General features: G+C 34.9%; 2 protein-coding genes across 2 annotated transcripts; both read right to left on the bottom strand.

Moving 5' to 3' along the window:
* Positions 1-1,104: 1,104 nt before the first annotated feature.
* Positions 1,105-20,985, bottom strand: LOC124636636. The gene is made up of 2 exons (XM_047172801.1): positions 20,154-20,985; positions 1,105-1,490 (listed from the first exon to the last, which is right to left on the bottom strand). The coding sequence occupies exons 1-2, from the start codon at positions 20,983-20,985 to the stop codon at positions 1,105-1,107; spliced, it is 1,218 nt and encodes a 405-aa protein (XP_047028757.1).
* A 724-nt stretch (positions 20,986-21,709) lies between these two features.
* LOC124636551 lies at positions 21,710-22,610 on the bottom strand. The gene is made up of 2 exons (XM_047172683.1): positions 22,431-22,610; positions 21,710-22,080 (listed from the first exon to the last, which is right to left on the bottom strand). The coding sequence occupies exons 1-2, from the start codon at positions 22,608-22,610 to the stop codon at positions 21,715-21,717; spliced, it is 546 nt and encodes a 181-aa protein (XP_047028639.1). The 3' UTR covers positions 21,710-21,714.
* Between the last annotated feature and the right edge of the window lie 4,570 nt (positions 22,611-27,180).

Here is a 27,180-nt window from a genome sequence, read left to right as displayed (position 1 = left end):
ACACGTAATGTACATAGTTCAGTTTATCACAAAACAACGTCCTCCACTTTGAACCCACCATAATTTTCAGTTGCACACATCATAGCACCCCTCCTTCCTTTTAGATCTTCAATGGTAGTCATTAATTCATAGAGTTTCTCTGACGACACTGGATTCCTCGTAAATATGTACGCTGAGTTCTTTTCAGTCTCAGCTTCCATAGCCCGTGGGCTATTTTGGTACATCACAAAGGTATCTTTATTCAACAGCCTTACAACGGCCCTGTCTTTAACTTCTTTGTCTCCACATCTAGCTGTGAGGTTCAATGCTGGCGTCACTTCATCAGGAGTGTCAACTATCATCATCGGCATTGTAAACTGCTCTGTTAAAACATTAGAATCAGTCATCATAGCGACCTGGACTGAAGTAGCGTTGGTACCATCAGAGTACATGCACTGGACATCTTCTAAAGGCTTGGTGAACGGAAAGCGAATGCAGACAGGAACGTACGCTGATATTGGATAAAACGCAGCCTGGAGCCAATCGCCATAGAAATCTTCTATCTTCGCTGCTTGACAGTAGACTAATAGAACAGAAAAAGTTATCACTTTCCACATTTTTTATGCAGATTATTTTAAAGTCAACGCGGCTACTGGTTCGTCTGGTTTCACTTTTACTGATCAAATTGTGGAACGTCTGCGTTTATATTAGGATCAAACAAGACTGGTTGCAATAAACAGGGTTAGACTCTGAATTCTTGTTTGTTTTTTGATATTGTGGTATGGAACGACTGCCCGAGGATATATAATTATCGTGTCGTGATTTTTGTGGGTACCTGCGGTAATTAATTAAGGTATGAATTTCGGAACTAATGACTGATTAATGGTGAATTGAATCATTTTGATGGATGCAGCCTAAACCTAAACAGTCTGTTTTAATTTGTTACATCAAGGTGTTCCACCATTGGTGGTATTTTAGGCGAATAACTTGTTTAGAAAGTGTATTTTTAGCTTCACTTTTTGAAATAAGTGCACAAAACAAAATAGGCAAGTAAGGCAAAATAAATTAAAACAAAATAAACAGTATTTTTAGATTATTTATTTGGTTTATAATAATGACCAAGAATTACGCTTTCGAGTGGTAGTTTGCATAAATCTCTTTAGTACACCATTTTACACCATCTTGGTCCTTAGTTTCGTCAATTTCTTTAATCAGATCAACAAGTTCTTCATTAGTTGGTAATTCACTGGCCATTAGTATATTTTTCTCATCACTTTTAGTCGATAGCGAATATGTCAACAAAAAGTTTTCGTTCACAACTCTGAATAAACCACGATCTTTGTATATTTTTCCTCCACAGTCGCAAACGGTATTTATCTTCGGTCCATTCTCACTTAGTTTGTCAATCACTAGCATAGGTGTTGAGAATTTTGGCAGCGCATGTTCGATTCGTCCATTGCTGTCAATGCGTTCCAACAGTCTAGTTTGTACTAGAGTACTGTTGTATCCATCTGTGCAGGTACATTCGACGTTAGGCTCCTCTGGCGAAAACTCAAACGTTAAACACACACTCGGGACCCGAGTTACAGGAAACGTCATAACAATTGTGTAGTTGCCGTACATGTCGTTTACGGATGCCCCATAAACGACACTCAGCGTCACACTTAAGATTAGTATTTTCCACATTTTTAACACTTTAATTGATCAAACGAGCGATACAGCTGCTGATTAATTTGGTACTAGGAATTATCAGGTTAGGTTTTATATAATATACGCTCAGTTATTTTGACCTGTGATATCTTCAATAAAACGTGGAGCTATATCAGCAGTCAGAGTAAACAAAAAATCCCATATTTTCGATAACAAGTGATTCTAAAGTAAACTTAGGGACGGACGTAACAGTATTTTTTGACACTAACAATATTTATCGGGTTTACTGCTCCTTTTCTAATTAACCTTTTGACTTTGGGTAATTAACTATCAGGCAGATATCATTTAAAATAGAGTAACAAACCTAATTCACTTATGAAAGCCAAAAGATTCATGAAAAACCTCGGTAGTCAGGCAAATATCAATAATCCTGTATACCCTTCAAGTTAAAACCCACATCCAAAAAATATTATTGCGCAAATTGAAAAACGGGCTTCGTTGGACGACCGCCGAATTTCAAACAACGCGGCAATTTATTTTTCAATCGATACCCCTCTGTTGCAAAACGCAGCACTGCGGCCAAAAAGGTGAGCGTTTCAGCTATTGATAGGATTTTTTTTATTTCAACCCCCTGCATAGCACTGGTTTCAATTTCGAGGTATTTCAGGAACGAAAAATTCGCGTGTGAACGTTATTAATTTAGTGCATGTAGGTACAGAATCGTTTTTTTGTTGCGCTCCAATGATCTTTGTGAATTCGGATTAGATTGCGGAAGTCCTGGATGCATTTTTATTTGTGGTGCATGAAGGGTTAACTGAATAAGTTCAATGTTTCGGGAGGTTGGCTCTGGTTTGTTAGTTAACCTAGTTTCGTATTGTATGTTTGAAGGAATAGTTTTATTATATTATGCTTGCAGTTTTCTTGCGGTTTCATCAGCGTCCCGTGGCAACCACTGCTCGTACCGGGATAAAACGTAGCCTATGTTACTCAGAAAGAGTGTAGTTTTCCAACAGTGAAATATTTTTTCAAATCGATTCAATAGTTTCGATGCCTTTAGGGTACTATGGATGTATTAGGTATATAGTACCTATTCAAGTTGATTTGATTATTATTTATATGTATATTATTTTACATAGAATAGGCACCAATTTTAAGTAACAGAATGCTTTTGCGATAAAGTTATTTTTGGTTGCTTATTTAATTTTAATGACTAACTTTGTGTTATCTGTTTATTTTTTCATAATACAATATGTTTTGATTTTAGCTTACCTACTGAGAAATACGTATTTTTCTGTTTTGTGTTTTTAATTGGGTATTTACTTTCATTAAGTTCTTCGAATAACAAAGTTTTACACAAATAACTAGCCTTTTAGACTTATCTGTATCTATCTAACTATAGTTATCGGCACGAATCTTGAGCTCTGACCTACATCTGCACAGAAGGGATTTATTAGCAAAGAACCAATCCCGAGTGACGGCTATGACGCGATGCACTGCGGGCCAATCACCGGTTTAGCCCGCCCCCGCGCCTCACTTCACACAAAAGGAACCCAATAAATTACTTCTGCGCAGGTGAAGGTCAGGGCTCAAGATTCGTGCCGATGACTATACCTGCTAGACTACTTGTATCATACAAGAACCTAATGGTTTACAAAGTTAAGGGATTTGGGTAAGTATTGTTTTCAGACGAGTTTTACTACATAGTTCTTTATTTTAAAGTTAGTTATAATTAATGTAAAACTGGAATAACCACAATTATAATAATCACAACCTGTGGCCACAACCCACAATGAAATTGAATTAAAAATTTTCATAAGCGCCATCTGCCTCCTAAATGTGCAGTCCAGCATACAGTTCTCAGTTGCTGGTTTAGATGGCGCTACGATGCTTATGTGCGTGTTTTTAATTTACTAAAAAAGTTTAGGTTTAGTTGTAGTGTTTATAATACTATGTTTATATATGGGTAGGTATTTTACGCTTTAATTAAAACGAGAGCATCACGCACAATTATAGAGATATGGTATAACAATGCTATTTCCGATTTAATGAGTACCTACTCCTTTTGCCGGGGGTTGAATTGAAACCGTTAACACATTAAAGAAAAATATATCTATAGATAGTTCAACTCAGATTTGCGCGCGGCCCTATGTGTGCGTCGGCTTGTAAATATACAACAGAATACAACTTTCATTCGTGTGACAGTGACGTCGTCCGAGCATGACGTGTTCTTATCGCTTTTTGTTATGGGTACAGTCGTTTACGAAAATGTCTAGTTCTTCACGGAGAAAATGTTTAAGGAGTCAGGTAGCGTTTCAAAAAATGAAACAACATTCAAAGCTTTTTATTATTTACAGTTTTTCATTATTTTCTCATAAGTTTTTTTAAATTGACGTTGATAGTATGAGAAAGAAAAAAATAAATGAGGTGAAATATCTAAGATGAATTAAATACTCCTTACATATTTTCTAGATCTCGGGGTACGCGGACAATAAATAAAAGTGTGGACTAAGAATGTAAAAAGACGTATAATCTAGTATAATAATGTAAACAAAATGTGTGAGGAATTTTAAAAAATAATATTGCTTCGCATAATGTCGACCAAAATAAGACGGAAATAATGAAACTCATAAATGAACGTTTAAGTCATATTGATGAAGGGATGTTGGGTAATACTTGTCGACATGTACAAAAGAAAAAAGAAAAATACTATAGACATTTTGACATGGAGTCAAAATTTATAATTTACCTCGGTGAGAGTAGCGAATCCGAAAATTCATCATTTGATTTTTCAAGTAGCGATTCAGAATCATTATAAATAAATAAACATTAAATTACGTAATAACTGTTTTTCTTTAAACAGCCGTAACCCCTAAATAACTGTATTTGTACCCGACTGTACCTCTTGTCACGCACACAAAGTCACTGTGTATGTACAAGGGTTACCCACACATAAGGCCGCGCGCAAGACTGAGTTGAACTTACTATAATTATGTGTATATTGTAGACCTCATTACTATGCACCATAAAGGAAACAATAAAAGGATTCTCTTCGGTAACGTTCAATAAACATGGTAACTACCATCTGGTATTTTATGATTATTACAAAGCTCGTAGTGGCCTCGTCTAACCGAAATTATGCTATTCGTTTTAATGCTCGCTCTAACTGCCAATCTTTGTGCTGGCATTTTTTAATTTTCTTTTGTCTTTAAATTAGGTGTAATTTTTTTTTTCGCTACGGAGATTATTATGAACGGTAATTATGTCCCCAAAAAGGATCCTTCAAATAGCAGGTTTATCCTTAGGATTAAAATTTATTGTGATTGGTAAACAGTTGGTGGATTTCACATACCTTTCAACACAAAGTTTGTCTCTGGACTTGTACCGAAAATAAAAGGTGCTTGAGGCTATTTGTTCTATCGATGTCCAATACCAAATTATTTGCGGTCTCATGAACCTTGCTTTATTTTAGGTTAGACTGTGGTTTTTGTGGCAGAAACTTGTAATTTAAAACACCTCTTCCAGAAAGTGGTTTAACAGCTCAGTAATCGTCCCGGACTCAAAGGCCTCTTGTATATACAAATATTTTATCATATCATCATGTTCCTTTTCTGTCCGTTTAACGATAAGAGTTCCAATGACAAATTCTTTGGTATCGCCTTAGGGCGACTCCTACAATAACATGTCATTTTTAAAGGATCTGCCGTGACAAAGATAGATTGCTGTCCTTTCTGTAGAATAGTGTGTCCCCCTAAGTTTGTCATGTTTAAGGTGAAGGTAGTTATCTAAGGGATGCTCGAGGGACCATCATGGGTATGAAAGGTTCTAATGTGATTGTCACTTTTTTTTGCCAGATTATATCGTTGATATATCTTTGTGCAACAGAAGTGTAGGTAGTGTAGAGTTACTAACGGCCAGTTTCTTCATCAAAAGTTAAAGTTAAAGTAATGTCTAAAGTAATAGTAACGGTCAAATACGTTTTTTCAAGGCTAAAGTGACAGCAAAACTAATAGAAAAATTGAATTTGACCGTTACTTTTACTTTAGACATTACTTTGACTTTTACTTTGGCTTTAACTTTTGATGAAGAAACTGGCTGTTAGAGTGTAGAGTTTACTTTGGGTGATTAAACTTATGTTATTCGATTTTTTTTTTGCTGTAGAAAGGTTCTAATACAAAATCAACTAAGACGTCTACTGCAACATATCTAACTCTATAGCTTATTAAAATAATTCCCTCATAATATTCGTTATGATTTCGGAAGTCTAAAAAGTTAATCGGGAACCAGCAGAAGACCAAGATTAAAAAAAGGCTCAAATGAATAGTTTCAGAATACAACTGCGCCCAGAGGAGGAACGAAAAAAAGAGATGCAAGATAACAATGATTTAATGAACGCGAAAAAGTTTAAGCATCCCAGTTTAAATGCCACCCGCGAGTGTACTCAGAGGACTTTGTTCGCGCTTTTTGTACGGCTTTCTATAAACGGGTGCAGTGACAGCGGTCAGCGATTAGAAAGATCATCTTTTTGATTACATGTGTTAGGGAGCCAATCCGATCGCTGTTCCACATTCAATTTATAGTCTATAGCTTTGACCTTTTTGAAGTGAGGTTTTCACTTTGCTTTCAGTTGGGTGTTAAATACACAATACTTTTCATGGCCCTTCTAAGTTTAAATACCAAGTTAAGCGGTTCCAGCGACATCTGATCAATGTCTACTAATGAAAAATTACAAATAGCATTTCATCATTTTGATGTGTGAGTGGACGATATTGCTATTCCTCATTTATAGCAAAAATAACCCAAGAGTTTGTATACTTCAGTATATTTTCAAGAAAAATATTACCCAATATATTTTTTAGAGGTAAATAGATACTTCGGGACAACTAATACATTTTGGTATACTCCCTCATAACTGATGCTCTCCCATATGATCCAACGTGACGGGACTATAAAACAGGGGTCAGTATATAAAGTTTTTATCTGCTTCAGTCGTAAAACGCGATTGAGAGACCTGATCGTAAGCAACAGGCTACTGGGCAGGAGATTCATACACTAAAAGCAAAAGAATAAAGCGTTTACCAATATTCCTGCTTATACAAACTCCTTGGAGGAGCATTGTAAACAATAAATAGGGTCTTCTAAATTTAAAATTTAATTTGTTTCTGTACTGACAGTTATATGATTACTTGGCATCCATAGTGTGATACGGAAAGCATGATTTCTAGTCGTTTTTAAAAAAAGATTCTAAATTTAAAATGGTTTAGAATCCCAAATAAAAAAATGACAATGCAGTGAGTGATTAAGGTCATGTAAAAAATTTATGTGTACATTGATCTATGTATTCATGTGTGTATATGCACGTGTAGTAACCAATTTCAAAATCATTGATATACATTTGCTTTCCATGAATTTTATCCATGCACAGATTAAACAAGTATTCTAAAAGCCAAACTGAACAACTCTCGATGATTCAATACAAATATTTTTTATTCAATATTTTGATCGCTAACACTGAAAACATACGCGTTTTATTTGTACGGTGAGCAACGCAACGCAACAAAATGTATTTTGCTCGTATAAATGCCGGCTTACGTGGGAATAAAAATACCTAAATAGAATTATTGGGATAAAAAGACCAGTGTATTTTTCCTTATTTTTTTTCGGTTATCAACCCAGTGAGTTTGATTCAGGTGAGGTTTAGTTAATTTCGTTTTATTTAGACAAAATTAGTTCAGTTTATGTAAATATTTACATGACGTCATTTCGTTTAGAAAACAATATGCCAATAGTAGACTTTAAACTATAGACAAGTAACCGTCAATTAAATGCAGGATACCAACAGGATACAGTTAGATTTTTGAACGTATTTTTATCTGAGGACTGTTCAATGCTCATCAACAATGTAGTCAGCTATATGTACTTATATTATAAAGCTATTGAACGCGCTCATCTGAGGAACCAACAGAACCAAATGATTGGAAAAAAGTCAGCGCTGTAATACCCAAATAATACTAAACACAGAAAATAATAATTGCCAGCATAACTTAGCATCAAAAATCCACAACGCACGTTTCGCATTAAACTACAGAGAGTTGGATACAAACTAATTTATCCTTACAAACGGCTTTACCTGGTCCAAGAAAATTTCTAGAATACATAAGCATCTATTGATTATTCAAGGCAGCCATTTAGATAACGGTATTAGTCGGTTTTAGCCGGCTGAGCCTCCCGATCGTAAAATACAGGAGTTTGTGATTACACGTAATGTTGCCGAAGAAATGTACGAGAATCTCTTTCAAATCAATGCTGGATATACTTGGTAGTTTATCTACACTAATAATGTAAGAGTTTGTTTGTAGGGAATAATTTTTGGGAAATAATGTTTCGATGAGAACGACTCCTGCTGGGCCTCGGGATTGTTAGAGGGAGTTACCGCAGTCCTGGTACATGAAGGGTTTAAGAAGGAACATGATGGGTTTGAGTCAGTAAGAGTCTAACACTCCCTCATGCTGCACCCACAGCGAGAGAGGGGTCATTTCATAATTTTATTGAATAAAATTATGTGACTAATAGACGAACTATGAGCTAATCTAAGCACCTCAATTATCTCATGAATAAAATCGGGTGTCATGGTCTCGATATCGTGATCGAAAGCTAATCTAAATTACATGACACCCGATTTTATTTCTGCCAGTAGGTACTGTACCTACTAGTAACAAAATAATTTTGTGTTCTAAATACAAATTATGAGGCATACCGCACAATGTCACCACAAAAAAAGACTGTCGTGTACTCAAAACATTACGATTTTCTTTAATCACATTAGTTTTGTAGGTACAAAGAAGTAGTTATCTGAATAATTACTAAGGAACAGATATGAGGGTTCATTACAGTTAGTCCTAGCTGCAGTTGACTAATGCACGTTATTTCCTTGGCCAGGAATTAACTATGCCTCTGTTTTGCTCGTCTGTCTATGGTCTACGGGGTAGTTTATAAGCAGTAGCGTTTGTTTTTACACGCTTTTTATTAGCTTCACCTGTATGTTTGTATGTTTGTAACCGACTTCTTTGGGCGCGATTTTGACCCACTTTAAACGGCCAGATTTCGTTCAAACTTTGTAGATTTATTGAGGACCGATGACAATACACTAATTTGATAAAATTATTCCATTTTTAACCGACTTCCCAAAAAGGAGGAGGTTACACATACACATCGATTACTCAGAGGTTTATAGACCGATTTACGTGATTCTTTTTTTGTTCGACTCGGAATAGCTGCCAGTTGGTCCCATAGTTATCAGGTCAGGATCTGATGATGGAAACCCTGAGAAATCGAGGGCAACCTTCAAAAGTTGTAGGCATACATAGGGTAAAAACTTGACACTCAGGTGTACGCCTAAAAGCACTATTCAACTGTGAAGATTTGGAGCTGACCTGATGATGGAGACCAGGGAGGGTCGAGGGAACTCGACAACTGAATATGTAAACTACCTCGTGTTTGGGCTTAAATTATTTGTATTGACAAGACCTTTGCAATAATGAAGGTTTGGAGCTGACCTGATGATGGAGACCAGAGAAAATCGAGGAAACTCGACAACTGAATATGTAAACTACCTCGTGTTTGGGCTTAAATTATTCGTATTGACAAGACCTATGCAACAGTGAAGGTTTGGAGCTGACCTGATGATGGAGACCAGAGAAAGTCGAGGGAACGCGACAACTGAATATGTAAAATACCTCGTTTGGACTTATATTCTTTGTATTGATGAGAACTTCCCACTTGTATGGATAGTGACAACTATTCGTATCACTGAAAAGCTTTAAATAAATAACCTTTTTACAAAAAAATTAAACCGACTTCCCAAAACACTAAAAAGCAAAAAAAATACTAATTTTAGGTGCATCGGCCTAGAAGTCGGTGGCAAAATTAACTTAGTAACATCCATTAGACACCGACTTCTAGGCTTTTCAATTTGCAAAATATGATTTTTGTTAATTTATATAATTTTCATCTATAGTCGATAAGGTAAGAAAATTAATTAAAATTTTCTAGAATTTTTCTCTACAGTCGATAAGGCAGGACTCGATGTTAATTTATGTTTCCAATCATTATCTTTAGCCGTTTCCTCTAATATTGACAAATTTTTGTATACTAAAGAGAATTTTAATTCTACAAAACAAATAATAGTTTTAAAACAAACTAAAAAGTAGAAAATAAATAATAGTTTAAAAAAACTAAAAAACACGCTTTTTATAGAAAAACGAACTAAAAAATAGAGAATAAATTTTAATGAATTTAAATTAAGAAAACAGTGTTAAAAATTTCAATGAATATAAATTAATAATAGTGTGAATACAAAAAAAAATATTTAAAAAAAGCGTGGGGTGCTTTTTAAGATATTATCGAAATGAAAATCACTGTACTCATATCTGTCAATAAAAAAACTATTGACACCATGCACCCCACGCATTTTTTTAAATATTTTTTTTTGTTTTCACACTATTATTAATTTATATTCATTGAAATTTTTAACACTGTTTTCTTAATTTAAATTCATTAAAATTTATTCTCTATTTTTTAGTTCGTTTTTCTATAAAAAGCGTGTTTTTTAGTTTTTTTTGGTGTAATCTTTTTAGCTATAGATTACATTAGACAGAGTTTTTGTTACGAGTTTGGTGTAAGAATAATTCTTGTTTGAGTTTGTTGATGCCCCGGTTTGAATACATTTCTTTTAAAAGGAAAGTATATTCAGGGCAGCTCATACCACCAGCTGAAATCACCTAGATTTCTTTTAAATCAATTTACAACAATGATTGCTGTCTACTTGCAGACGGGGATGATAGATTTCTTTTCTTTTCATTTATAACTCCGTCGGTCACTAAAGTTCACACTCTGTGAATATCATCATTTCACATATCTCCGAACAGCACAAAAGTGTTCATAGTCATCACCATCATCCTCCTGCCCATATCCATTTTTTTATTTGGGGTCGGTCTGTTTTTTTCTTCCAAACTCTTCTGTCTGCCGTCATCTCACTTGTAACGTTATTTCTAGCATGACGACTAAAAAGACGGTCAGAATCATAATCGCTAAAATGCCATGACTTAGACCACACAGAGTTTCCGTCCGTCTATCTAACCGCTGCAATTTAAACCCATTGTCTTAATGAAACAGGCCGTTTCTACACATTACGCTCTCCCGCGTCATTTATAGAACAAACAACGACTTAGTAGAGTAGGCTCGAAGAAAATTTAATTACGTGTGAATAATTTAACTGTTTTGCAAGACTATCGTTAAGTTTTCAGATTCTTTGCAATATGTTGAAGTTTGTGGTCGTGAATTTTTAAATTTTGAAAGGACGGTCCTTTTTAACTATTGCCGTTATATTCTGAGTTAAGCTCTGGAAGTTGTGTCTTCCTTGTATTGCGACTTCTATCTAAACTTTTCTCAGATGTAGAAAAGAATGAGTAGAATACAGACAGTGTGAAAGTAAAAGAAAAATCTAAATCTAAATCTTCAATCTTGTAAAAGACACGAAAAGGTTTTATTTATAAGCCAAAGATCCAAGATTAAAAAACTAAAAGAATACCTAAAGTTAATTTTGTTTCCAGGCTTTATAATATTTTTCTAAAATTAACATTCTGTACCTAATTAGTTTAGTAAGTCGGCCTCTCAAGACTACAAATTATGTGCCTTTTGTTTATGCTAGAGATAATTTTGCCGGTGTAACTAAGCCTTAAAGTATGACTGTCTTATATTATAAGCATACCTAGACATTTTTATGTTCAAAAATTTTTGAAAATTATGTTTTTTTTTTGTGTACTTTCTCGCCATCTCATCACTATTAGAGTTAAATATCTTGAGTCTGTCTGTATTCTTTCAAAAGACGAGAAAAAACATTACAACTGGAAAATTATCGGTAAAAAATAAATAAATACATACAATCTTCAAACATGTAAAGGGCCCTCTCCAAAAGCAAACAAAATAATAACACAGAGCATTTTCATTAAAAAATAATAATTGTTAAACAAAGTTTAGAAGCTCCTAAACGTTTCGCAATTAACTACTTGAGCGCATATTAAGAAACATTTCCCCTAACGTAAGACTGTCGGCTCTTAAAGAAATTAATAAAATAATAATTGCTCTCTTATGAAGCGGGGCATAACCTTTGATTATCTGGTTACAACCGATGCCGAGAAATCGGGAACAGTATTTTATATTTTATGGGCTCAGTTACCATCAGTGAATACCATGTTTTCTATAAATTCTTTTGAAGTATATGATAGAATTAACTTGACACCACATTTTTTTTACATACTAACAATCTATGCCTTAAATCTTTTTACTATCTTGTCTGTTATTCTGTTGGACTGGCTCGGATTAAATACATTATTGGATATGCAGTAGTTTGTCGAAGCTAAAATGGTATCCAATAACAAAACAAATAAGTCAAAACGTATGTATAAGAATTTTTTATAATTCACGATACAATAAAAAAAATATATATTTTACGGTAAAAATAAAACGCATGCAAGCCAATTTAATTGCAAGTTAGTGTACGCAGCAGTGAGGGCGTATTCTATGTAAACTCCAGTTTGTAATATCTGACTCTCAAACAATATAATTTTGTTGATATAGATACATGTTAATATGTATCATATTAATTAATGCTGAAACATCGTAATTATTTCGTTAATGTGTAATAAAAGCTTGAAGTGCATTTTAACTAAATAAAGTGCATTTTAATTATAATTTTGCTTCCCTATCTGTTTTAAGTAAGTTAAGTGCCTTGCCTCGCTGTATAGGGCTTATAAAAGGTACGCGAATAAATTGGAGATTTTGAACCCTAATTGCTCAAAATGACATAGTTCAAATATTTATATTGATGATGCAATTCAATTGTAATTGAAAACTTAAAAATGATGTATTTGTAGCCACTGGTTGACGCGAAAGGATGTAATTATGGAGAGAAAACTTAAAAAAAATAACGCTGAAAACTTCCGTAATCATTGTGATCATTTATAAATCAAGCAGACTTTTCTTTTCATAACGTTAAAAATAACAGTAACTTCCACTTACGGAAACCACAGACTAGTGTACCAAGATTTTCCCCAAAAACATCGAACCAAAATATTTTCGATATCAACATCATTATGGAAATTAAGATCTGAAAAAACGAGCCTGCGCCTTATGTCTTATTTGAAGTGTCTACTAAAAGTCAAATGAGGGTACCTAGCTAAGTATGGCAGTCGTAAAAGGCAGGCGCCATCTTGGTAAACTAACGTTCTTTACTTGGCAGCTGTAATAATGTTTAAGACTCTCAATAGTGTAGGTGACCTCCACATTTCATTTAGAATGTAGGTGTATAGTTAATGTGTCATATATGTAATGTGTTCGACTGGTTAAATTGGACATTTGCTGAGGAACATAGGATTCAAAAAGGTAAAATTAAAGTGAATTTCCCATCAGAACTGTTATAAAAACGAGAAAGATTAGGTTTTTAAGTCTATATTTTTCTTGTATCTAATTCTTTTGTCCGATCTAGTTTTCGAATTTAAAATGGCAATACCGTTAGTACAATATAATAGTAGGTATTGTTATTTGTTACTAGAAAAGAATTCGTTCGAAAACTAAATCCTGCTCGATAAAAGATTCGATTAAATCCTCCTCGATAAAAAAAGTCACTCGATGATCGAAAAAAAAATCCTTTACATTTGGGATTCGATCAAAATGTCATGCGTTAGAGTGAAGTTTCGATGCACTGGTTTTGATCCAGCCCGATCGGCAGCGTACCAATTAAAAAGTTTTTCGTTACAACAGTTTTCGAAAGCTACGTCATTCTAGTCTATACTAGACCCGAAAATATCAAAATGTTAACATTCACTTGATTAATGTTACATAGTTTGACAGCTGGTGAGCAACCTCTTGAATGGATCCAACTGTTTTAAATATTGCAGAGTAGCGAAGAGGTTGGATATCTATTATAATATTATATAACTTTGAGATGTGGTGCTGGAGGAGGATGGAGAGAATTAGTTGGACGGAAAGAATTAGCAATGAAGAAGTATTAAGTAGAATAGGGAGTAGAAGACAACTATTGCATAGCATAGAGAACAGGAGAGGAAAAATTATAGGACACCTTATACGTCACGACGATTTTATAAAAAACATCGTGGAAGGGAAAGTCGAAGGGAAGAGGGGAAGGGGTCGTCCAAGGTACAGCTACATGAAACAAATTAAAGAGAAGGTGAATGTTGTGACGTATAAGGAAGTTCAGGAGTTGGCGCTAGATAGGCGTAAATGGAAGGAGCTGCACCGACAAGAGCTGGGCTCTTAAATTGAAGAAGATAAATATTTTTAAAATTAATGTAAATAGGTATTTGAATTAAATACATTCTATGATAATCAGCAAAATATAATTATTTAAGCTATTTCACTGTCCATATTAGCAGTAAGCGCTAAGATTTTTTGTTAATAAATTGGCGATTATTTATCGTCTTCTGTCATTTTGGTACCTTTCAATACATAGCAAATACATACATGGCAGCACTCAAGTTTAAATTAACGCCATCTATTTTTTTGTTGTAAACTAATTAGTTGTTCGTGGTGGTGGAAGTTATGAATCGAGTTGATTTTGCACGCATGCACAATATTATTTGTTGACCTTTTAATTCCTCTTAAAATTTCACAAATTAATTTTATTTGATTTGTTACATTTTTATTTGAATTAGAAACCTTAATAAAGCAATAAAATTATGAATATTTTTAACTTTCGAATGAGTTAATTAATGACCAATCAGAGGATTAGCCTTGAGCCGTCCTTGCGTCATCTTGTCTATGACAGTTCTTGATGTGACACTGTTTTGAGCGGGAACATGATCGAGTTGGATCATGGTGAATAGTGATTATGCAGAAAGTATAATCAAAGAAACTGTGGACATTTTGTTTTGTGCTCGCATTTTTCCCCAAAGTCTGAGAGAGACAAGAGTCTGCAACCATTAATGATGATGTCACTCAGAACAATGTTACACCGACATGCATATCAATTGAAAAGTACTCCAAGTTATCTCGTCCGTAAACTTGCAACTAATAAAGGCGTAGGTAATTTCATTTTATTTCTTTTTGGTACTAAACCTTCATTTGCAACAAAAATCCTCATCAACGTCCGACACTTACAATATACAGACGAATCTTAGGAAAAATTCTTCAATGTCTGTTCGAACTAAAATTGAATTGAAAAAGTTAATGTAACGTTCAGTCTAGGTACTGTAATAAACCTGAGTAGATTTCCTCGAGAAATTAGAAAACAGACCAGTAAGGAATTGTGCACACTTATTATTGTTATAAAGAAAATTGTTCTGAAAATTGTTTAATTATTCTACAACATTATTTGCTTCTAATAAGGTATGTGTCACATTCAATATCTCCAAATAAGCGTACAGCGAGTTTTCCTAATCAGTCAGTCTTTTGACTCATATCACCTTAATGATAGACAAATATTTATGATTTTCAGAGCCAGAACTACTTCATTCGTTTTTAGCCGAATTTGAAGAGGAGCAGATCCAGCTAAACTTTATCTTTATATTCCATGTATGATATGTAAAAACTACTAACACTTCTCCACTTTCATTTCATAAAATAGATCCCATAAAAACATGTGACGATCTGACGTATATTGTAGCTAGAGCTTAATTCGGCGGGCAAGCGAGATAGGAACATGAGTGACAGGTGCAGCGAAGTACCTAAAACGGGGGTATAACAAAAATTTTATTGGCCGACAGATTTACGGGCTATTTGCCAGGGATCAGTCGCCCTCGAAAAGTATTATAGATTATCTACGAAAAAGAATTACGATTGGAGTATAAAATTTTGTAGGATTTATAAAACGGCAATGAATGAAATTCGTGTCTGAATCGTAAAAAATATTCGTAATTTTATGTCCTTTTCTCTCTGTCTTTCAATTCACCTTGTAGGTACCTACAAACATACACCATTTTGTAACTTATGTATTTATGACATTGTAACATGTTCTGCTCAAATGTGTGTCGTAGAAATACCGTTACTTTTCATTTATTCATGAGCTATGGCTTTCCAAAACTGCACCTCTCAAAAGGCCATCAAACAAAACCATTCGAAATTCGTATAAAAATTATAATCTCAAAAGCACGAAGTAAGCGTAAGAGAATAATAGCAAGACTGTCAGTGTAATCCTATGTGATCCACTTTTCTCGTTACATACCAGTCGCCGTGCAAACGCACGGAAACACCGGTAAGCCTCTTACGTAAAAGTACAGCTTGCTTAAAAATATCATGTGTACCGAAAATATCTTACCAAGATACAAGCTTTGAAGGAAGAATTATGACGTAGGGTTGTCACGTAATTTCTTGTCCTAAAATAGGTCCCTATACTTCGCGATTACGTACTGATTTATGGCGGCAAAAATAGGTCTTGATTTTAACTGGATTATTCCAATTTTAATCTTATGAACAATATAACACTATTTTAAATGATTGATGAGGTTGGAGTTAAGATTCATACACATTACAGATGAAACGAAAAAGGACAATTTCCAATCCATCTGGCGTTTCATCCGATCCCTCATAAAAAAATAGTATTTTTAATGTAGGTAGGGTAAGAAGAACCTTTATTAAAATCCATATTGGAGTTAGATCTTTGTTCAGAGGTTTACTTAAACTTTTACAAAGTTACTAGCACTAGATCGCAGTTAAAAATAACACAGTGACGGCAGAAATTCATGTCTCAAGGCATAAGTTTCTCAGTTACGAAGATGGACGCTCTATTCTTGCAATATGCAGTAAAGTTTCGTAAAATATGGCTAAGACACGCCAACCGAGGAAAGATACTAGAAATCATTTGAATACTTTGGCTAAAGCTTAGTTTTTTGGTACATTGTGCGAGTGTCTAGTTTTTTTGTTTGCATGTTTACCTACTTTTAAGTATTTGGCTTCTTTACAAGGGACATTGAAAAGACTGTACTTAATAAGAAGGAATCGTCATTATAAAAATTGAAAAAAGGTTTTTACTGTATCTCTGTTAATTAATTTCGGCCACACCATAAAAACGGAACTTTCCTTAACATACGAGTCGAATTATATTATCAAGCACATAAGCAGTTCCTAAGATACCTATGTATGTTTAACTTAGCAAATAAACTCTTCAGTTTATAAGCAAAACAGATAGATTTCTAAAAAAAATAAGGCACATGAGGTTCGATACAATTTCAACAAACGTTCAAAAATTTTATAAAATTGTTGAACAACTAAAAATCTCGTTCTACTCATCCACTTAGCGCAAAGGATTTTTATGATGCAATACACTTACGGAACCAATTTGTAGAAATCAATGTCCAGACGCTTATGCCGTGTAACTTGATTCCAGAATATTGGAGGAGGCACCCGATTGTATATAGGTATTATTGACTTTTAGGGTCGATACATCATCATCAGCCTATCGCAGTCCACTGCTGGACATAGGCCTCTCAAAGTGCACGCTACTGAGAACGATTTTCGGCTGCTCGCATCCAGCTCCTGCCAGCCGTCTTGCGCAAGTCGATACATATCTGATGGAAAATGCGTCGCATTTAACGGTCGCGATACAAATATAATTCAACAAATCAACATGTTTAATTACCCCCTTTTATTATTTTAACGTATAGGCCTTTTACCTCTCATGTTGGGGTCGGCTTCCAGTCTAACCGGATATTTTCTACTGCAACATAACTAACACTGAAATAATAAAAAATACCGTATCAATAGTTTCTTAGCGGCATCAACTCCTTTCTTTTCCCAATAGTAATGTAACCTGGAGGCGCCCGTTTCAGTAGCATCTGTTCAATTTTCCCGTTTTACTAGATCTTGTTTCGGCACAGATAGAAAACTGTTCGCTGTTCAGCCTACGGATATTGGTGCTACTCTCATTATGCTAAAAGCTTTAATACCAACCTTTTTAGTGTGTTCACGTATAGCGCCATTTATGATCTCACTCACCTTTAATTTCAGTACCAGAAATAGTCTTGTATAACAATTCATTGATCGCATAACTGTTTTAAAAGATTAAGACTTTTTGCAGTAATAATGTAAAATTCCCTAATTGTTAAAAGATTTAACTGTCTCGTGAAAATGAAGGGGATTCAAGAGCAATAACTCGAAAAACCAATTTGATATTCATCCGGGACTGTCTTAAAAAGTTAAACAAAAAAGTTTGTGAGGTACCCCCAATCTTATTTAGGCAATTCCTTAAGACTTTTGTTCGAAATAAATCATTCAACCCTTAAGTATAAAGCACGTTTGGACCGATACTTCAAGCGGCTGACTGGTGAGGGTAACATTTAAAAATTCGACACAATACTTTTTTGAGGATTTACGGTAGGTTTGTGCAAATTACAAACTTTCAGAAGACACATTGCATCGACCGTAGAATTAATGCTACCGTATCGGTGTTCTATGTAAAAAGTTATCTTTGAACGAAAGTTTTACGGGAAACATCTCATGTTTTTCAGGCTATCAAGAGAAAGTTTTGAGTGTATTTTAATTTTTTCTTGCACGTAATTACTCTCGAAAATATTAATCAAAGATTAATCAGCAACATGCTTGCCAAGCATTAACCATCTTCTACGATATTCTACAATATTGGAATCAGTAGCCGATAGATATATACAACGATAGATACAATAGTTCAAAAGTTTGCATTTGCACAAATTGCCTTGACCATGATTTTACCAATATTCAAATGATAGTTCTTTTGCCTAGAAGGATTTTTTATTGGGTGTAAATCACAAAAACAATAATAAAACATCGTTTAATAACAAAGTAACAAATTGACTTAGCCCTGAAAGAAATAAAAAACACTCAAATCAATAAACATTAAGTAAATAACAATAACCATATTTAACTGAATCAATGTTTTTGATGGACGCGATATGTGGCAGTTTTTTTTAAGTAATGTACGTGCTTTAAATCTTACAAACCACATCGAAAACTAAATGAGATACTTTACGAATCACTATGTTATAAGTACATTGTCAGCCCTCTTGTGTGGACACGACATAGGAGTATATCTACCACACAAACTTTTTCTGTCTATCCACGGTCCAGAGTGCCTAGGACATTCTTCCAGCAAAATACACTTTGAAGTTTCTTCACACCACCCACAGCTGAATCTCTTATCCAAGGATTGACATTCCTCACAACTATTGGCCATATACTCGCACTTGTACACTATCATCAATACCATATTGGAATATGGTTCTGCACCACCCCACAGAAGTCTCACGTAACCCAAAGCAACACTTCGACTAATTCTCAAAGTCGTGACGTCACAGTACAGTGTATTCTGAGTAAGTGAAGCTTTCACTTTGACTATCATCTCTTCTACATGTATTTCACACCAAATATTACGTTTGTATATTGTTAAATCGTCTATTTTTAAAGTTAGTTTGATGAACCTCCTGATATTTGCGGGCACAAATATAGGATCACTAGACAAAACTTCGGTACAGAATCTTTCTAAAGAATTCTTGTGCCACGCATTATCGAGGTAGACTTTTTGAGGGCAGTGGAGACTTGGGTAATGAGTGCATCCAATTTCATGACACCAGTCGCATTGGGAGCCAGCCTTCTTGCATTCCCAACAGGTACTGAACGAAGTGCAGTAAGCCTGAATCGAGTCTATGTGGGACAACTGTGTGTCAAACTGTTCACTTAGTTCAATGCAAGTCATCATTATCCAGACTATTTTGCGTAAGCGCCACATCGTCTTGTTATCGAATTTATGATATGCTTGAATCATTTGGCCTTCCTGAAATACCAATATTTCTTTCCGTTATTTGCGCACCTGTATATCCAAATTCTATGCTAAGGTCGAATGTAGACTTCCATGAAAGAGAACTTCCACGAAAAAATTACGATGTTCTTTATTAATAACAACACTTAACGCCTTAGTTTTACTAATAATAACACTTAACACTAGCGCACTAAACGCCCACGAATAATTTTAAGAGTTGGAATTATTACTCAAGCAAGCACCTTCTCTAGAGAACTGGAACGGAACAAAATCGGTTTCATAGTTTCTTCTCTATTTATAACTTCAATGACCATCATATTTACAAACAAGGCTATTGAGATACGCCAATACTACGTTCATTATGAAATCACTGAGGACGGCACAATGATTGTGATTATTGTATTGTTTGGTACAGGTCTGGGAGCCAGGTGGCTCTCCCAAGCCGACGAAAAATTGCCACTATCTTACTTACGATTTATTGACTGATTCGTTTTGTTTTCTTGTAGTTTTCAGTTGATTTTATGACGATACAAACATATCTTAGAACTGAGCCGTAAAATTAAACAAATCTGTAGTGAAGTTTTATTTTAACGGAGACCTAAACTATATATTTTTTCAATATGCTCAGACAAGTTCTGAAACTGAATTGTAAGTATATTTTTCCATATGTAACCTTTTCGAATTGATAGTATCGCTTAAATTTAAACGTACAATAATGTCTTACCATAATTTTCACAAGTCAATCTATTTAATGTCCATTGCATCATGTCGTTGGAGCACTTGACCCCCATCACACATTTAGCTGTCTGGTCACACCACCCGCACCCGTACACGGACGGGATTATCCTACAAGATTCACAATCCGTCGCCAACGTTTCACAATTGTACACAATCAAAGGAACCTTGTTTGAATAAGGTTGAGCACCACCCCAAATAAGCATTAAAGTTCCTCTATCATTGTCCTCGAATTCATTGGAACGCGACTTCAAAACAGCAGGGTAACAGTATACAACATCTTTGAGTATCAACCCTTTTAGATGGTTCAGTTCAGTTCCAATTTTCACCTGGCAAATAATGTCTTTTTCATATAACGCTGGATCAGGGATATATACTTTGACTTTTATATTTACTCGAACACCGCCTGGAACTAATACTGGACCTTCACTTTCAATGTGTGGACAAGCTCGAATTTGTCCACTTATATTAGATTTGTCTGCTTTAGTTTCCGCCAAGGGACACAGTGCTCCAGGATTTTCAGTGCATCCGTAGTTATGACACCAACCACATGGAAACCACATACTTTTCACACATTCGTAGCAATTATTGAAAGAACGACAGTAACCGCTTGGATCCCTTATTGGAGGTTGAGGTTCATCGTCGTGCATATGGCTCATTGACAACAAATAACTCTTGATTTTGGACAATTCGTCGGGTTTCAAAACGTCGTCATCTGCTAATGGTTCAGCACGCTGCATCTTTCTTGACGTCGATGCGAAGCTGTCAATTGTTTTCATTTGCAAGACAATAAGTAGGAAAGGCAAACTGCTAACGAACATTATGACTGGTCCAATGAAGGATGTTACATCAAATAAACGATCATCGAAGACATTTTGGCTTTATATAACGCTTGCTGTTCGCTTGTTTATATTCAATTAATAGTCAGATTGTTTATATGGCCTTGGTTCAATAGGTCGTGTGAATATTTAGTCATAATAATTATGTTACAATGGTCGTACATTTTCTATAGATCGTAATAACTCAATGGGAAAATATTAGTGAGGGTTTATATCCTTATAATAAGGGTTTTTTTATTATTTATTTTAAGTGGTAAGCCGTAGTATTGATACTTTATTTTCTAAATAATTAATAGAACAAGCAAGCGTTTCGAAGAACTGATAAGAAATGCCCAAGAAGCAAGTCCTGTTTTATTTCATTTGAAACAGGACACTGGTTGAGAGAAAGTTATAGTTGACTCGAACAAACTTGTAAATACAGAAGTGAATTTGGCGCTATGTTGCAGGGAGTTGTAATGAAAAAGTTGCCAGCTTGTCTCGGGAACTCGAGGGCTGTTAATCTGTTACATCCACGTTTCCTTCACAGTTCGAGTTTGACCCTATACGTGTATTGGCATTTATAAACCAGTCCTGTTTCACCTTCAGATTATCTGACATGCGACTGTGACTACACTTACTAAGATTTTTGTTTAAGATATGGTATTAATGACCATGGCATTTTTTTTCAGAAATAAAAGAGATCACAATTCTGTATTCAATGGTATTGGTTAATTAACTAGCTGCTGCAGATAGTGTTGTTGCAGATAGTGTTGTTGCGGTGTCATCTGCAGCTGTACCATTTCCTGACTCTGCTCCTCCGCCACCTCCTTCTTCAGTTTTATTTCCACCAGTAGCATCACTACCTCCTTGAGAATCGTTTTTAGCCGCAACAGTAGTTTGTACAGTTGTAACCCGTATCCTTCTGGTGGTCTTAGGGAGATCGTTAGCACAACCTACGTATATGTTAACCGATATAGGAAGGTTGTACGTTGATTTGATCCGAACAGTTATGAACTTCTTACGGAGGCCACCACGAGTAACTGTTGTAAATGGTCCTCGGCCCATGCCTAGACGGTCTACTACCCTGAAGTATGTTATCTGCGAAAAGAGTTTTTTCATTAATGCCTAGAAGTATTTTTAATATACTAATGGCTGACATTGGGACAGCAGCCAGTGCAGTGGGACAGCACAGGCTAATAATAAAAAAAAAAAAATGGCTGACATAAAGCTAAGTTATATCTACTGGTTTTACATTATTATCTTTCAGTGTATTAATACCTGGAGTTAGTTATGTTAAGACAAATAGCTGCAAAATCAGGATATAAATCTTTACCCTGATTAACCATGTTCTCTGCAAAAGAGCTGTTCGAAAAATACACTCTTACCCCAAAATCACGAGGGTAGTATTGTACCTACACATATTGCTGATTAAATGATGGCAAACTTACAGGACATTTGAATAATCTCCCATATGACGCAGTTGTAGCACCAAAGTGTGAGGCTGGTTTATAAATTACATCCTGGGCAACCAGAAAATCATTTTTCTTGAACATGCCAAGGTAAAAGTCCCTGCATATTACAAAATGTGAATAGAACAAGACAGTTAATAGCAAGAAACATGCTTTCATGTTTAATTTAGAAAGAGATTTATTTTGAATGTGGATAATCAGTTTAGGTAATAAATTGAGCCCATTTATTACCCGTTAATTTTATAGTGTAGTTTATAAGGATTGTTAATTAATTTCGAATTATTAATTCCTATTTTCTTTATCACTTACGTCATGTAGTACTTAAATTTTTAATTCATATTGTGTTAAATTCGCAGCGTAATTATTACAGGTATGTCATTTTATCGCAACAACGTGTAATTTTAAATTGTAATTATACAGGTACGTTTTGAATTCTTCCTGCCGACCGCTCATGCCTCGTCAAAGAGTAGTAGTTTTTCGGTCAAACTCGTTGTCGTAGTACATAAGAACATGATTGATTGAACTATTACAGGACTGATGTAATCAATCAATGGAGTTGACCAAAGTGATTGAAGACAAGGTACAGAAATCAAAATTTAGTGGGCACGTAGCTCATGGGTTTATGATGGAACTTAAACTTTCACAATGGAGGATATTTTTTTTAATACGCCTACGCGTAAGCTAACAATTTACATAAGAAAGCAGTATTTTCGGTAAAACCGAGCGGAAAATCTGCCAGTCTGAAAACGCTGTAAATTACATGCTTTTTCGTCTAGCGTAAAATATGAGAAATATTCGCGTCATATCATTTAATTATTTTATGTTGATTTTTTGTTACCTCTATTGTAACAAACTTCTCACAGTTTATTCGCATTTGGGATAAAATCTAAGTACCCTGTAACCGGCTCTCGAGTACCACCTATCTCAATATAAAAAGTTCATCTCATTCAATATGAGATGTAAGGGGGCAAATCAACTGCCAACTAAAGTGTACGTGTGAGGTTGCCTTTAAAAATTACTTGATAAATAATAATCAATACTTTAAACATACATACAGAACATACAGAACATTTGCGTAGGCCAGAAGTCACTAGTAGCCAACTTCGGACAAGCAAAATTCTTACGATCTGTACGAATAGATCTCAAAGTGATCTGATCTTAATCAGAAACGCAAAGCTACTTAGAAAGAGCTTATTTTTAAAAATTGATGACAGGTACTATTAGCCTGCCTATGGTGTAAAAACCCCTAATCCCTCGTTTATTATACAAGTGCATATGAAAATGCACCCTCACGCAACATTAGCCGTTTCCCATTACGGTATTATCATCCCTACACATCCCCTATACGCTATTACATGGAAAGATAGAAAATACACGGTCAAATAATTTACGCGGTAAAGTTGCGTAAATGTCGACAAACGAATTGGCTAGGTAAAAAACAGAAGGCAAATTGAAGGAAAATATAGTAATGAATAATACGTTTTGTTACTTCTTATGCAGTGACGCAAAACGTTATCATGTGTTTAGATATTTAGCGTGTGCATAAGATTGGGTGTCACCTTTAAAGAGGATTATTTTCAAAGCCACGAAGACATGACTAGTAACTACTAATATCAGCTACCAATTTTCTGTATGTATTTTGAAGTATAATTGGAGAGTGTCAGCCGTTTTATATGCACGGAAAAGTGCAGCGATTTTCGAGCAAACAATCACCAGTATGTTTTCATAAAGGGTGGAAGGGGATCGTTTATAAATAAACACATTAGTGTGAAAGCCGGATTTTGATGGAGTTAACAATAACAATGGTATATAAGATTCATTGGGCGACGCGATACATTCAAATAGGTGATTAGATACATGAGTATTTGTTAATTATAGATCTGAGACGATAGATAAGATAAAAAATTGTGATGAAATCTTTAAAATATAGAAACACTTTTATATGGCACCTATCTAACATTGGTAATTATTTGTTCTAACAAAACAATATTATGTATACAGTCTTTGTATGTATAGTTATGTATTTTTTTAAGTGTGTATGGCGAATATTTTATGTTCCAGATATTTTCAAAACCGATCTGTGTTCATTATTCCATGGGTTCAATACATTATGGACATGAATTTATGGACATGTAGCTAAGGACTTATGAATATTCGATTGAATATCGATTGAGAATTTAATGCGTTAGCTCCGTTTAGTGTGTGTTCCTGGGAAGTTTGTTGTACCACTTCTTCCCAGCAAAAACACATAGGAGGTGGTGAAGGGTGGGCGTTATGGGGACTGTCTTTTGTAAATGACGTTCAAAAAGTGCTGTTTTGCAGCCAAGTTTGAATAAATGATTTTGAGTTTGAGTACACTGGCATGACTTCAAATAATTATTTTTTACAGTAAAAAGTTAAATAATGATCCGATTACGAATGATATTCGGTAATAAAAATAATAATCACTGTCTTCTGAGTTCTATTGATAATTACGAACGATGATATAGGTAAGAAAAATAAAAACAAGAATTCTTCATACTGCTATTGCACCGGTATCGTATTACAAGTACGAAAATAAATGCAAGCCAATGAATGAAGATATCGAAGGCTTGGTATGGCTCGAGTCCAAACATGGGATGGGATTGGGTCAAATATTTGCGTACACGAGGTCATGCAAATGTGGATGTTGGATAATCTGCGCTTTCTGGCTTCTGTTTAGCCTATTCGGTTTCTGTAGATAGGCTCCCACTTCAATTACAGAGCCTGCAAAAGGTAGTTGTACCTAATAGTTGGTTTTCAGTTTTTCGTAGTCAGAGTGGATGGTCAGTTGGTGCGTAGTTGAGGTCCCTTATAAGGTTATCTAGAGAACTATGGTATCTGCTTAGTTTTTAGATCATAAAATAACCGTACAATCGTAAGTATGTTAGGACATTTCATTAAAAAAGTTTGCTAGCAAGCAATAATAGTATTGTTCAATTGATCTTTTTTTTTAAACTAAGATAATTTTGATTCGCAAATAGTTTTGTACCAAATATTCGTAATAAATAAAGAAAATAAAAATAACATAGGGGTAGAGCATGAGATTACGAAATTTTCCAATTGCGGTGTTTTGAAAGCACCTGTGTTTCTTCATACCTTACGTTTTGGGTGCGATGCGATACAAAATGAATATTTGCCGACGATTCCTATGCAGCTGCCAACACCAGCTAGGAAATTGGTGAAAAAGCTGTTTCTTCATAAAATATTAAATGGAATTTTGTCGGAAATTGCAAACGAAGACGCTTTACTCAATTACGTGGATTTAACGATATTAATTTTATTAGATTATGGCTGAGTGATTTCTGTTTTTGGCCCAATGACGCTTAGATTTTAAAGGCATAGTAGGTATATAGGTCAGTACGTATATATGTATAGCAAATTAAACAGGCAAAGTGATTCACCAAAAATATACTTGTAGACTTGGTGCTATTATATTATGTAAAACACAAATGATTCCAGAATACAAAACTTTATTCTGTTTCGGTTATTATTCTTTATTGCACATTTTGAAAACATATTTTATTTCATTTCATTCGTACATAGACTAGTATATTATAGGAGTACATAAGAGCAATTTATTACTCAAGTAAGTACTGATGCTCAACATTTAAACAGTCGAGTATAAAAATCGTTTAAACTACCTCGCAACATTTACCGCATCGAGCAGAGTTCCTTCCACTCTAAACCAATTAAAAATCTCATATCCTCCCGGTTCCAAGAACCTATATATTTTCACTAGTACACTTATAGTTTTAAGAATGCTCACTGAAATAATTAGGTACCTATTATTTGACACTTAAAAGAATGGAATTACCACCCCAGACACTTGTGAGTTTTCTAGGAATTCTTTGGCTCTGTAATGAATTTCAGGAAGGGGCCTCTAAAAGTCCGTTTTTGTAGGAATTAACAAAGGAGGAAGTTTTCAATTTGGATGAAGCAAATTCTACTGTGGTTTATTATTATTATAGTATACAGTTTTAAAGTCTAATATTTAACAAGATAACATGCGGAAACTCACAGGACAACAGGATACCCAATAAGTATGCCCCTTTTGGCACTTAGCATCATCATCATCATCCTCCGAGCCTTTTTCCCAACTATGTTGGGGTCGGTTTCCAGTCCAACCGGATTCAGCTGAGTACCAGTGCTTTACAAGGAGCGACTGCCTATCTGACCTCCTCAACCCAGTTACCCGGGTAACCCGATACTCCTTGGATAGACTGGCGTTAGACTTACTGGTTTCTGACTACCCGTAACGACTGCCAAGGATGTTCAATGACAGCCGGGACCTACAGTTTAACGTGCCTTTTGGAACTTAGCAACAACCAATATAACTTATATAAGATTTTCATTACTCATAAAAAACGGTTAAGTGAGAACAATTTGGACAAGAGGAATAGATCTACTGCAAGATAAATCTATTTAAAAAACCTGTAAATCAGCTAAATGTGTTGCTTCATGGCTCCACTCTTAGAATGGAGATAGTTAATATCTTCTTGGTAGCCGACAACCGCTACGCCCGAAGCGGTAAAACGTTATTCTAATTTTGTATTATTTTTACGTAGTACTTTCATTTCCTTAAGATACTGGATTTAACTATGTTTTGTTAAAAAAAAACTGCAGTTTTATAAAGCAATGTACTTCATTTTAATACAGTTAATAGTCGATCAAATTATGTTTGACACCTTACTACGTATTTACCTATTGC

Source organism: Helicoverpa zea, chromosome 14, assembly GCF_022581195.2.
Source record: "Helicoverpa zea isolate HzStark_Cry1AcR chromosome 14, ilHelZeax1.1, whole genome shotgun sequence".
NCBI classification, from domain to species: Eukaryota; Metazoa; Arthropoda; class Insecta; order Lepidoptera; family Noctuidae; genus Helicoverpa; species Helicoverpa zea.
Note: the sequence above shows the minus strand (reverse complement) of the source record. Positions and strands in the feature narration are given on the sequence as shown.

What these genes read in the sequence shown, in the direction of transcription:
- LOC124636636 (XM_047172801.1), bottom strand. Translation starts at nt 20,985, where the DNA reads ATGTTCGTTAGCAGTTTGCCTTTCCTACTTATTGTCTTGCAAATGAAA. An exon ending in ATTGACTTGTGAAAATTATG is followed by an intron (nt 1,491 to 20,153) that starts GTAAGACATTAT and finishes GTACCTGCACAG; the next exon opens with ATGGATACAACAGTACTCTA.
- LOC124636551 (XM_047172683.1), bottom strand. Translation starts at nt 22,610, where the DNA reads ATGAAAGCATGTTTCTTGCTATTAACTGTCTTGTTCTATTCACATTTT. An exon ending in GGAGATTATTCAAATGTCCT is followed by an intron (nt 22,081 to 22,430) that starts GTAAGTTTGCCA and finishes CTCTTTTCGCAG; the next exon opens with ATAACATACTTCAGGGTAGT.